Genomic DNA, 12986 nt, shown 5'->3' with positions numbered 1-12986 from the left:
CTGTTTCTTGACGTCCCTCAAGAAGAACCCATCTGAGATGCTGAGCTAACAATAGTGAATTTTATTCCTTTACAATATTCCTAAAGAAAGTGGATTGAGGAGATTCGTTTTGAACTCCCTCTCAACTCTAAAATTCCTGAAGTCTATCAGTGAAAAAAGGCTGATGGAAGATTTCAAAACGGAGTGAACAAAAAACTATCACCGTGGCGAACGACCCATCTGTCTATCCCATCCATCCAACCTATTCTGTTTAGTGCTCTCTTTCCCTCCTTTGGCAGACCTGAACCTTACATCTGTTCCAGAAACAATGACATACACACATTGGCTCACCCAAGGCAGACTCACATCAGTGTATGCCAGAGTATCTGGAAACGGTTGATCAAAAACACTCTCAGTAATGGGTAGTCCAACAGGAGACACTAAACTGGATAAAAATGAAAGATGGGGGATTATTTCCTCAAGAGAACCAAATATTCTAAACGTTTGAACTCACTTTTAAACAAAACCGTCTCAGACTTTCATCCCTAAATGTGTTGCAATTTACACTCAGGCTGGAGGATGGAAGGGTGTCTCACCAAGTAATTGTTTCCAGTAAAGGTCATTTTTGGCCTCTCAAATCACGACTCTGGTATGTCACATTGCACAGGTATTTTTCACAGCTCACTGAGTCTGATGGTTCTGAGGGTATTTAAGACTGCTGCAGAGAGGAGCCCAGGGCCACGGCGATTAGTGGGCTTCTGTAGGAAGCCCGGTGGAAGGGACAATGGGCCAATTACCAGCAAAGCCTGTGGTCTCCCTTGGAGAGGTTAAGGAGAGCACATGGCCTTTGAGCCAGCGTGTCATCTGTCCTGGGGCTTAATCAAGTTATCATATCACCCCAGTGTCTCCAGGCCTCCATCCTTCGATTTGAATGAGGGCAAAAATTTGCAGACAAATTTCTAGCAGCAGGAAGTTGGTGCTCTCCTGCGAGGCTGGATGAAAAGCACCTGTAACCTTGTCGGCCTTGTCCAGCTCCTGCTGGGAGCCGCTTCAGGCTATAGCCTGTTGGCTTCCGAGCCTGCCTGTCAGCAGGAGCTGAGGCTAGGGCTGGGGGAGGGGGCGCGGGGAGTGGATGCCATTATGTGTTTCAAAAGAATGCCCTGGAGCAGGCCGGCTGTGGCCAGTACAGCACAATGTGGCTAGCTACCGTGAATGTGTAGGTGGACACTCTCCCCTTCCTTTTGATATTGGCCTGGAGTCATACTTAGGTTAAGACGGGGGCTGACATGCAACAACCTTCATGATGGCATAAAGGGAATACTTGTGTTTCTCCCTCTCTCTAGCGAGAGCGAGAAGCAGGGAGCTCTCCAGAATGCCATCAAGGCATTGCTCCTTGGAGCCAGATTTCTGCTCCTCTCTGAGCTGCAGTTTCCCCCTTTGTGAAGTTCAGGGATGTTGTAAATTTCATCTAATCTGCAGGGTGGAAGGGAGAGGGGGTTTGGTGTGGTAGGCTGAACATTGGTGGGGGTATATGAGACCTGTGTTCGAGGCCTAGCTCTACGTGTGGGGAGGTGGCTCAGCCTCTTTTTGTTGTAGTTATTTCATTTGTAAGAGGGGGATAATGATCCAGGCTGTTAGCTACTTCACAGCTTATGAGTCAGTGCGATGATAGATCAGTGAATGAAAAAACTTTAAAACCACTTTACTGGTGCCTTTACAGCCCTTCCAGCATCGGTGCTCTATGACTCCGTGTCACAAAGAGGGATTGGAGGAGAGGAGTTATTAATTAGCGTTAATATAAGAGCAGTCCATCCTGAGAATAAGTTGATCACTGACTGTGAATGTCATAGTCCTTAGCAGGAAAAGCCAGAAGATGGGACTTTTAACACTCTGTGGGACTGGTTGTTCTGATCAAAATCAACTTTTCTGAAGTCTACAGGAAATTGGACTTCTTGACATTTTGATGAAAGGCTCGTACCCTAAAAAAGTGGATGGAGACCTGGCCAATAAATCACTTCTTCCCCTGCTCTTTAGACCGTGTTCATATTCTGTAGCCACTTTGTGACAGGGGACATCAACCTTAACCCATGGCAGCTCCAGCCTGTTTCCTCACCTATAAAGTGCGGAGCGTTTTCTCTGCCCCTCTAACTTATGGGAGCGTTGGGAGACTCCACTGGTTAACAGGTGAGAAAGTGCTTTGTAAATAAAGAGTAAGGTGCCAGATAGGTTTGCACTGTACGTGCGTGTGCACACACACGGAAAGGACTATTATTGCCCATTTAACTGGAGCTTAAATGAGCACGTTGGGGAAATATCGTGGCCTTGTGGACCTCAGTACATGGATCCAGTATCATAGGTGATCTGGCTCAAAAGAGGATTCTTCATTCAGAGCTAACACCCGGCTGCTCTCTCTGAATGAACAGCACTGGGGTGCCCTGCTTGATCTCACCTCCTGAGGGGGTGGCCCTGTGGACATAGGCAGGTCTGGGGTACTGTTGCCCGAGCACAGCAATGACCAGACAGCCAAAAGGTAAAATACAGACCGAGTGCTCTTCATTCTTTACTTTCCCACTTGCCTCCCCCTAAGGCCCTGGTCCACCAAAATACCCATGACTCCCTCAAACAGCACATGAGGTCCTGCCCCGCAATTTTGCATCTGCCACTTCCCCTGCCACCGTCTCTCCACCTTCTCTGCTTATTAAGTATGTCTCATCCTTCAAGGTCCTATGCAGTGTCCTCCTTTATGAGGACACAAAGTCTGTCTCATCCTCAAGCTCCTAACCCAGTCAGAACTGACTGCCCGCCCCCATCCCCACCTTGGAACTTCGTCCTGCCCTTTGCCCCACAATGTGGGTTTTGTATTAGCATTCATTGTGCACACACCTCTCTCCCTGCTTACTCTGTGAGCTTCTCAGGGGCAGAAACCAAGTCTGATTCCTCTTGGTGGCCCAGTCCCTAGTACTGCTGCTGGTGCATAGCAGTAATTTATGCATTAAATGTTGCATTGCATTTACCCTGCCCCTCAAAGTGTCAGAGAATGACGTGAAGGGATTGTGGGAGGGGAGGAAAAGATGAAACCTTTCCTTTTCATGTTTATTTAAACCAAATCCAGTTTTGGTTTTGCCTTGCATCGCAGCCAATTTGAAAATCTAAAAAACTGCTCCACTGTGATTGGCAATTTGAACGTAAATTTAATTAGGACTCCTTTCTAAGTGTTTCAGTCCTGCCCAAATAAGGCATTCCTTTGCTGCCTCCTAAGTGACTCTAGGAACTCTTTACAGAAATGGTTCCTGGCCAAGTGGACAGGAAAACAGCTCTGCTCAGGGGCCAAGCCTCACAAAATACCCTTGTGCATTAATCTCCACTGGTTTACTTCCACGGGAAGGTATGAACTTCACCCTCTGGCAAGGACCCAGTGGCAAAGGCCCTGTTTCTAAGGTCCCTATTTACATGTTCACTCAGAGAACGTCGTGACCAGGGGGAGAATCTCTTCCTGTAGTTCTTAGTGAGGGGTCCCAGGACCACCAGGGATTCACAAAAGTAGTACACAAGGCTCTTTGATGCTTTTCAGTATTTCAGAAAGCCTGAGATGAGGGTGCAGGACCTACTATAATGTGAAGCTTCTGTGTGTTTTGTTCTCTTGTTTTTGGCTCCATTCAGTATGGTAGCAGTGGATAGTTCATGCTAATAAAAAGTTACCCAGAACTATATTTAATTTTTTAGGTCAAATCAGTTTTTTATTGAGGTATCACTTACAAAATAATATTTACACATTTTATGGATGCAGTTTGATAAGTTTTTGGCAATTGTGTACAGTTGTGTAACTACTACCACAGTCAAGAAATAGAGCATTTTCGTCATCCCAAAAAGTTTTCTCATGCCCCATCCCAGTGAACACCCTCCCTAGACACCCTGCTCCAAGCAACTGCGAATCTTGTCATTATAGTTTTGCTTTTTCTAGAATTTTATATAAATGAAATGATACAGTACGTTGTCTTTCGTATTTAACTTCTTTCACTCACCGTCCAGTTTTTGAGATTCATCCATGTTGAGATTCATCCATGTCGTTGCATGTATCAATATTTTGTTTCTTTTTATTGCCTAGCAGTATATCATAGGATAACTACAATTCGTTTGTCCATTCACCCATTGATGAACATTTGCGTGGTTTTCAGATTTGGGCTGTTAAGAATATGTGGCTATGAATAATGTTGCTATAAACATTTGCATACAAGTCTTTGTGTGAATACATTTTCGTTTCTCTTGGGTAAATACCTAGGAGTGAAATTGCTGTGTTGTATGATGGGTATACCTTTAACTTTATAAGACGCTGCCAAACACTTTTGCAAAGTGACTGTGCCATTGTGCATTCCCACCAGTGGTGCATGAGAGTCTGATCCCCATTCTAACACCTGGTGTTGACAATCTTTTTGATTTTACCCATTCTAGTGAGTCTGTAGCGGTATTTCATTGTGGTTTTAATTTCCCTGATGACTAATCATGTCCATATTGGCTAGTCATATATCTTTGTTGAGCAGGTATCTGTTCAAATCTTTTGCCCATTTTTTATTGCATTGTTTGCTTTCTTATTATTCTGGATACAAGTCCTTCACCAGTTAGGTATTTTACAGATATTTCCTCCTAGTCTGTGGCTTGTCTTTTCACTTTTAAATGTGTCCTTAGATGAGCAAAAGTTTTTAATTTCGATGAAGTCCTTTTTATTTTATATATATTTTACAATTCATGCAGTTTGTGTCATGTTTTGGTAATCTTTGCCAGCACAATATCACAAAGATTTTCCCCTCTGTTTTCTTCCAGAAATTTTATTATTTTAGTTCTTATGTTTAGGTCTATGATCCTTTGATCATTTTGTATATGGTGTGAGGTAACGTTTAAGATTCAATTTTTTTCCTCCATGCTGATATCCAGTATCACTTCTTAAGACTACCCATTCCCCATTGAAGTACCTTGGCACTTTTGTAAAAAGTCAATTGACTGTATAAGTGCAAGTCTGTTCCTGGACTCTATTCTGTTCCATTGATTTATATGTCTGTAATTATGCCAATGCAATAGTCTTGATTACTGAAATCAGGGAATGCAAGTTCTTCAAAGCTTGTTTATATTTTAAAGATTATTTTGGTTATTTTTGATTCTTTGCTTTTCCATTAGAATCAGCTTTCAATTTCTTCAAAACAAGCTTGCTAGGATTTTGATCGGGCTTGCATTAAATCTATAGATCAGTTTGGAGAAAATAAACATTTTAACAATGTTGAATCTTGAAATCTATGAACATGGTTTACCTTTCATTTATTAACATTTTCTTTACTTTCCCTTAATAATATTTTGTAGTTTCCAGCATGCAAGTCTGGCACATTTTTTTTTTTATGGGCTGTTATTTTTTTTCTTTTTAATTTAATTTTATTTATATTTTTATACAGCAGGTTCTTATTAGTTATCTATTTTATACATATTAGTGTATATGTATCATATATATATATATATATATATATATATGTTAAATTTATTCCTAAGTATTTTTATGCTGTTTGTAAGTGGAGTTTTTTTTTTTTTTTTTTTTTTTTTTTTTTTTTTTTTTTTTTTTTTTTATTCACACACACACACACTGTATTTTATTTTTACAAGACATAAATAGACTGACACCAAGCATTGTACATGGATGACCACAACAAAAGCACCACTGATTGCAATTACCAAACATGAAACACACTCATACTATGTCATAATATTGACATTCAGTCCAGTAATCCTCCACTGTAACAGCTCCTTTACTTTGCAGTGAAAATTGATTTGTATATTCTTTGCCTCTGAGTCCTTGTGGGATTTTTTTTTTTTTTTTTTTAAATTCAGACAGAAAGTCACAAAAATTATACTCATCCTCATCAGTTCACTCAGTCCCATGTAATTAATTTTTTTTTTCATCTTGATCTTTTGTTAGCACTTTTATGAGTTCATCAGTTTTTCATTAGAGTTCTGAAAATGCTTATTCATTCAGTTCAGCAGTACAGTCAGTTACCAGAAACCTGTACTTGTCAGAGTCTTTTCCATGAATTTCTTGAAGATGAAACCCTTTTATAGGAACATATTTGCAAAATCATCAGAGTACACCCAGAACTGTCTGTAAATGACAAAAGACTTAAGAATGACCACGGTTAAAGATTTGATGAAAGTTCATAATAATGCAGTTGACAAGAACATTAGTTATTTCTGAGATATACATTTTAAAGTAATAACTAGGATTATTACTTATAACATTATACCAGAACATATAAGATTTTTAGAAATTTCATGTAATGTCTGAAACATTTATATTAACATATTTCCATACATATTTCCATACAAATACAAATATAAGATTTTTAGAAATTTCATGTAATGTCTGAAACATTTATATTAACATATTTCCATACAAATAACCCAATGAAAGTTTAGTATTAGTTGTTTTGTTTGTTTTTTTATACTGCAGGTTCTTATTAGGCATCAGTTTTATACACATCAGTGTATACATGTCAATCCCAATTGCCCAATTCAGCACACCACCATCCCCACCTCACCGCAGTTTTCCCCCCTTGGTGTCCATATGACCATTCTCTACATTTGTGTCTCAACTTCTGCCCTGCAAACTGGCTCATCTGTACCATTTTTCTAGGTTCCGCATACATGCATTAATATACGATATTTGTTTTTCTCTTTCTGACTTACTTCACTCTGTATGACAGTCTCTAGATCCATCCATGTCTCAACAAATGACTCAATTTCGTTCCTTTTTATGGCTGAGTAATATTCCATTGTATATATGTACCACATCTTCTTTATCCATTCGTCTGTTGATGGGCATTTAGGTTGCTTCCATGACCTGGCTATTGTAAATAGTGCTGCAATGAACATTCGGGTGCATGTGTCTTTTTGAATTACGGTTTTCTCTGGGTATATGCCCAGTAGTGGGATTGCTGGGTCATATGGTAATTCTATTTTTAGTTTTTTAAGGAACCTCCATATTGTTCTCCATAGTGGCTGTATCAATTTACATTCCCACCAACAGTGCAAGAGGGTTCCCTTTTCTCCACACCCTCTCCAGCATTTGTTGTTTGTAGATTTTCTGATGATGCCCATTCTAACAGGAGTGAGGTGATACCTCATTGTAGTTTTGATTTGCATTTCTCTAATAATTAGTGATGTTGAGCATCTTTTCATGTGCTTCGTGGCCATCTGTATGTCTTCTTTGGAGAAATGTCTATTTAGGTCTTCTGCCCATTTTTGGATTGGGGTGTTTGTTTCTTTGATATTGAGCTGAATGAGCTGTTTATATATTTTGGAGATTAATCCTTTGTCCGTTGATTCATTTGCAAATATTTTCTCCCATTCTGAGGGTTGTCTTTTCGTCTTGTTTATGGTTTCCTTTGCTGTGCAAAAGCTTTGAAGTTTCATTAGGTCCCATTTGTTTATTTTTGTTTTTATTTCCATTACTCTAGGAGGTGGATCAAAAAAGATCTTGCTGTGATTTATGTCAAAGAGTGTTCTTCCTATGTTTTCCTCTAAGAGTTTTATAGTGTCCAGTCTTATATTTAGGTCTCTAATCCATTTTGAGTTTATTTTTGTGTGTGGTGTTAGGGAGTATTCTAATTTCATTCTTTTACATGTAGCTGTCCAGTTTTCCCAGCACCACTTATTGAAGAGACTGTCTTTTCTCCATTGTATATCTTTGCCTCCTTTGTCATAGATTAGTTGACCATAGGTGCGTGGGTTAATCTCTGGGCTTTCTATCTTGTTCCATTGATCTATGTTTCTGTTTTTGTGCCAGTACCATACTGTCTTGATTACTGTAGCTTTGTAGTATAGTCTGAAGTCAGGGAGTCTGATTCCTCCAGCTCCATTTTTTTCCCTCAAGACTGCTTTGGCTATTCGGGGTCTTTTGTGTCTCCATACAAATTTTAAGATGATTTGTTCTAGCTCCGTAAAAAATGCCATTGGTAATTTGATAGGGATTGCATTGAATCTGTAGATTGCTTTGGGTAGTATACTCATTTTCACAATGTTGATTCTTCCAATCCAAGAACATGGTATATCTCTCCATCTGTTGGTATCATCTTTAATTTCTTTCATCAGTGTCTTATAGTTTTCTGCATACAGGTCTTTCGTCTCCCTAGGTAGGTTTATTCCTAGGTATTTTATTCTTTTTGTTGCAATGGTAAATGGGACTGTTAAAAAAAATTTTTATTTCCCAATTGTTCATTACTTATATGTAGAAATACAATAGCTATTTTATTAAACTTTTTACTTTGAAATAATGTAGCTTCACAGGAAGTTACAAAGGTAGTACAGAGGACCCATGTACCCTTCACCCAGTTTCCCCCGGTGGTTATAGTACAATATTAAAACCAGGAATTTGACATTGGCATAATGGGTGTGTATCATTATCATATGTATATATTCATGTAACAACCACCACAAATGAGATACAGAAATAGGCCATCACCACAAAGATCTCCCCTGTCCTAATGCTTTATTATCACACCCATCCCCCTCTCCCACCATCCCTAAGCTTTGGCAACCACTAATCTGTTTTCTATCACAATAATTTTATTATTTCAAGAATGTTATAAACATGGAATCATACAGTATGTGGCATTTTGAGCTTGGCTTTTTTCACTCAGCCTATGCCCTTGAGATCAATCCAAATGGTTGCATATATCAACATATCATTCATTTTTTTTAAGAACATTGTTTATTTTTATTTATTTATTTATTTATGGCTGCATTGGGTCTTTGTTGCTGCGCGCGGGCTTTCTCTAGTTGCGGCCAGTGGAGGCTACTCTTTGTTGCTGTGTGCGGGCTTCTCATTGTGGTGGCTTCTCTTGTTGCAGAGCACGGGCTCTAGGCGCGTAGGCTTCAGTAGTTGCAGCATGCAAGCTCAGTAGTAGCGGCACTTGGGCCCTAGAGCACGCGGGATTCAGTAGTTGTGGTGCACCGGCTCAGTAGTTGTGGCCCACTGGCTTAGTTGCTCCGCGGCATGTGGGATCTTCCAGCATGTGGGATCTTCCAGGACCAGGGATCGAACCCATGTCCCCTGCATTGGCAGGTGGATTCTTAAGCACTGCGCCACCAGGGAAGCCCATATCATTCATTTTTATTTCTGAGCAGTATTCTATATTATGTATACACCACTGTTTGTTTGAACATTCACCTACTGAGAGAGATTTTGGTTGTTTTCAGTTTTGGGATGTTACAAATAAAGTGGCTAAGAACAATCATGTATAGGCTTTTGTGTTGACATAGGTTTTCATTTCCCTGGAATGTATGCCTACAAGTACAATTGCTATGAGGTATGGTAAGTGTGTGTTTAGGTTTTAAAGAAACTGCCAAGCTGTTTTCTAGAGTGGCTGTACCATTTAACATTCCCACCAGACATGTATGAAAGATCCAGTTTCTCTGCATCCTTGCCAGTATTGTGACTATTTTTAAAATTTTAGGTCTAATAGGTACATAGTGATAGTTCATCATGACCTTATTTTGCATCTCTCTAATGGCTAGTGATGTTTAACATTTTTTCATATGCTTATTTGCATCCCTAAGTCTTCTTTAGTGAAATGTCTCTTCATGTCTTTTGCCCATTCCCTAACTGGATTGTTTGGTTTTTTTACTGTGGAGTTTTGAGAGTTTAAAAATATATTCTAGATATAAGTTCTTTTTCCAGATATGTGGTTTGCAAATGTTTTCTCCGAGTCTATGCTTATCTTTTCATACTCTTAAGAGAATCTTTTGCAGAGCAAAAGCTTTTAATTTTGATTAAGTCCAGTTTATCAATTTTTTATCTTATGGGTGATGCTTTTGGTCTAAGAACTTTTTACCAAGCCCTAGGTCTTGAAATTTTTCTTCTGTGTTATTATCTAAAAGTTTTATGGTTTTATGTTTTACATTTAAATCTATGGTCCATTTAAAATTAATTGTAAAAGGTGTGAAGTTTAGGTTCTTTATTTTTTTTACCCTCGAATATCCATTTGCTGTGGCATCGTTTGTTAAAAAGACTATTCTTCTCCCATTGAATTGCTTTTGCAACTTTGTTAAAAATCAGTTGGCCCTACTTATGTGGGCCTATTTCTGAGTTCTGTATTCTGTTCCACTGATCTATGGATCTATCCCTCTTGATTACTATAGCCATATAATAAGTCTTAAAGATCAGGTAGAATAATTTCTCTCACTTTATTCTTTTTCAAAATTGTTTTAGTTATTCTACTTCCTTTGCTTTTCTATGTAAATTTTTGAATAAGCTTGTCCATGTCTTCAAAAAGTCTTGCTGGGATTTTTTTTTTAAATAGCAAGTGAGTTTTTATTAAATATTTTAAAAATACAGATTTTGTGGCAATTATAAATTAATTTCTAATATAATAATAAATTGATACTTTGAACCAAGAAAACAATATAACCAAAAATTCATTTCCTAATGCAAAGCAGGTACCCTATGTTTAGGGATAGTTCATATTAATGCATAATTTTGTTTTTAGAAAAAGATGATTGTTACAGTCAGGTATATAACCACTTAGTTACACCTAAGCTCTACTGGTTAAAAATATATTCTTTTAGAAAATCCATTTTAAACATATTATACTTTTTTTCAATGATTTTCTCCAAACAATGGTAGAAGTGTGCCTTGATGGACAGAACTCAAGAACTGGTTTGACCACACCTAGGTTATACTGATATCTACAATATAGGACTCCAAGGGAGAGTCCAGCTCCAACTTATGAAGTAGGCCCAGTTCCAAATGTTTAACAATGAAGTGCTAACAAACGATAGTACTAATCATCAAAAATTAACAACTTTAGGTATCTTTGTTTTGGGTCTCTGTGGTTTAGGCACATCCAAAATTTCTTCATAGTCCGCACTCATTCCCTTTGCCCAGCAACCAACTGTGACCATTCGATCTGAATTCTGACCATCTTTCTTAAAATGTTCCACAGAGCCACAAAGTCTGCAGCAACCACCATCAGCATAGAGTCCTTTGGGATTATCAGGACAAGATCTGCACAAGTGTCCCATTTCCCCACAAACAAAACATTTTGCAAAAGGAAATTCACCAAAAGCTGGGTCAACTTTAGTCTTGCACTTGGTTATTTCATGCTCTGTGGATCCACACCGGTAACATATTCCAGTGCCCATTTCTTGATTCTCAAGGGCAGCTGGGCAATCTGCAATCCCATGGCCAGGTTTTCTACAATGGAAACATACCATTGCATTTTCCTTTGCTGCTTGTCTTTTTAATCGTCTTCCTTCCCGGCGACTGTCTTTCTTTAAAGCAACTGCAATTTCTTCCCTGACTTCTTCCTCACTGTCTGTTGCTATCATCTCCCCATTGTGAACCATCTGTGAGTTTTGTCTTAGATATTCCATGAATGCATTCACATCTTCATTTAAATACTCCTTTTTCTTTTTATTCTTTTTGTGTTTTGCTTGGGGTGCATCAGTTTTAAGGGACAGACTATTGGCTTCAAGTTGTTTACTCTTTGGTAGGTTTTGGCTTTTCCCCTCAAAGAACCCCTTCTTCATGTCCTCCCATGATGTTGCAGGGAAGGGTCTTTTGTTCTGTGTGGTAGTAACTCGTGCCCACCTGGTCATGGCTTCATCAGATGTTTATCAGTCTGCTAGTGTTGGAGGGTCTCCTGCAGAGGTGGGGGGTGGCTGTGGCTCATCGTGGGGACAAGGACACTGGCAGCAGAAGTTCTGGGAAGTACTCCTTGGCATGAGCCCTCCCAGAGTCCACCATTAGCTCCATCAAAGAGCCGGGTAGGCTCCAGTGTTGGGTCGCCTCAGGCCAAACAACCAAACGTCTTGCTAGGATTTTAATAGAAAATTTATTTTACCTGTGTATTGATTTAGGGAGAATTAACATATTTTATGTTGAGTCTTCCTATCCATGAGTGTAGTACGTCTCTCCATTTACTTAGATTATCTTTGATTTCTTTCATCAGCATTTTGAAATTTTCAGCATGTAAGTGTTGTACATGTTTTGTTAGACGTACACCTAAGGTTTTTTTTAGTGATTATAAATGGTTTTATATTTTAAATTTCAGTGTCTGTCTTCATTGCTAGTATACAGAAATACAATTGATTTTTGAATGTTTATCTTGTGTCCTACAATCTCGCTGAACTCACTTATTACTTCTAAGAATTTTATTTTTATAGATTTCTTAGACTTTGTAATAATATACAATCATGTCATTTGCAGATAAGGAGACTTCTATTTTTTCCTTTTCAATCTGTATGACTTTTATTTCCTTTTCTTGCCTCATTGCCCTGACTAGACCTTCCAGTACTATGCTGAATAGCCGTGGTGAGAGTGGCCATTTCTGCATTGTTCCGGGTCTTAGAAGAAAAGTATTCTCAACAGTATCTCTCAACATTAAGTATCATGTTAGCTGTAGGTTAAAAAAAAAAAAAAAATCTTTCTTATCAAGTTGAGGAGGTTCACCTCTATTCTTATTTTTTGGAGAGTTTTTTAAATCATGAATTTTGTCAAATACTTTTTCTACATTTATTGACATGATCAAATGTTTTTCTCATTTATTTTAGTAATATGGTACATTACATTGATTGAATTTTTAATTTAAACCAATATTGCACTCCTGTGTTAAATCTACATGGTTGTGAAGTATTATCCTTTAAAATATGTCGTTAGATTTTGTATCTAAAATTTTGGTTTTTGTGCCTATGTTCATGAGGGATATTGGTCTGCAGTTTTCTTTCTTTCTCTTTCTTTGAAGAGATCACATCTCTTTGTCTGGTTTTGATGTCAGGGTAATACTGGTCTCCTAAAATAGGTTGAAATGTATTCTCTCTTCCTCCATTTTTTGAAGTTTATGTAGGATTGGCATTTTTTCTTTTTTAAATACTTGGAAAATATACCAGTGAAGTTGTCTGGGTCTGAAATTTTCTAAGGGAAAAGTTTTTATTTACAAGTTCAATTTCTTTCAGTGATATGAGGCTATTCAAAT

General features: G+C 38.3%; 1 protein-coding gene across 1 annotated transcript; it reads right to left on the bottom strand.

The window, feature by feature from the left end:
* Positions 1-10297: 10297 nt before the first annotated feature.
* On the bottom strand, positions 10298-11629 carry LOC118894577 (zinc finger CCHC domain-containing protein 9-like). Its single transcript, XM_036850901.1, has one exon. It carries the CDS (start codon positions 11608-11610, stop codon positions 10801-10803), a length of 810 nt encoding a protein of 269 aa, XP_036706796.1. The 5' UTR covers positions 11611-11629; the 3' UTR covers positions 10298-10800.
* Between the last annotated feature and the right edge of the window lie 1357 nt (positions 11630-12986).

The sequence above is a fragment of the Balaenoptera musculus genome, chromosome 4, assembly GCF_009873245.2.
Source record: "Balaenoptera musculus isolate JJ_BM4_2016_0621 chromosome 4, mBalMus1.pri.v3, whole genome shotgun sequence".
In the NCBI taxonomy this organism is placed as follows: Eukaryota; Metazoa; Chordata; class Mammalia; order Artiodactyla; family Balaenopteridae; genus Balaenoptera; species Balaenoptera musculus.
Note: the sequence above shows the minus strand (reverse complement) of the source record. Positions and strands in the feature narration are given on the sequence as shown.

Excerpts from the sequence above, each read along its gene's own strand:
- LOC118894577 (XM_036850901.1), bottom strand. The coding sequence starts at position 11,610 with ATGACCAGGTGGGCACGAGTTACTACCACACAGAACAAAAGACCCTTC.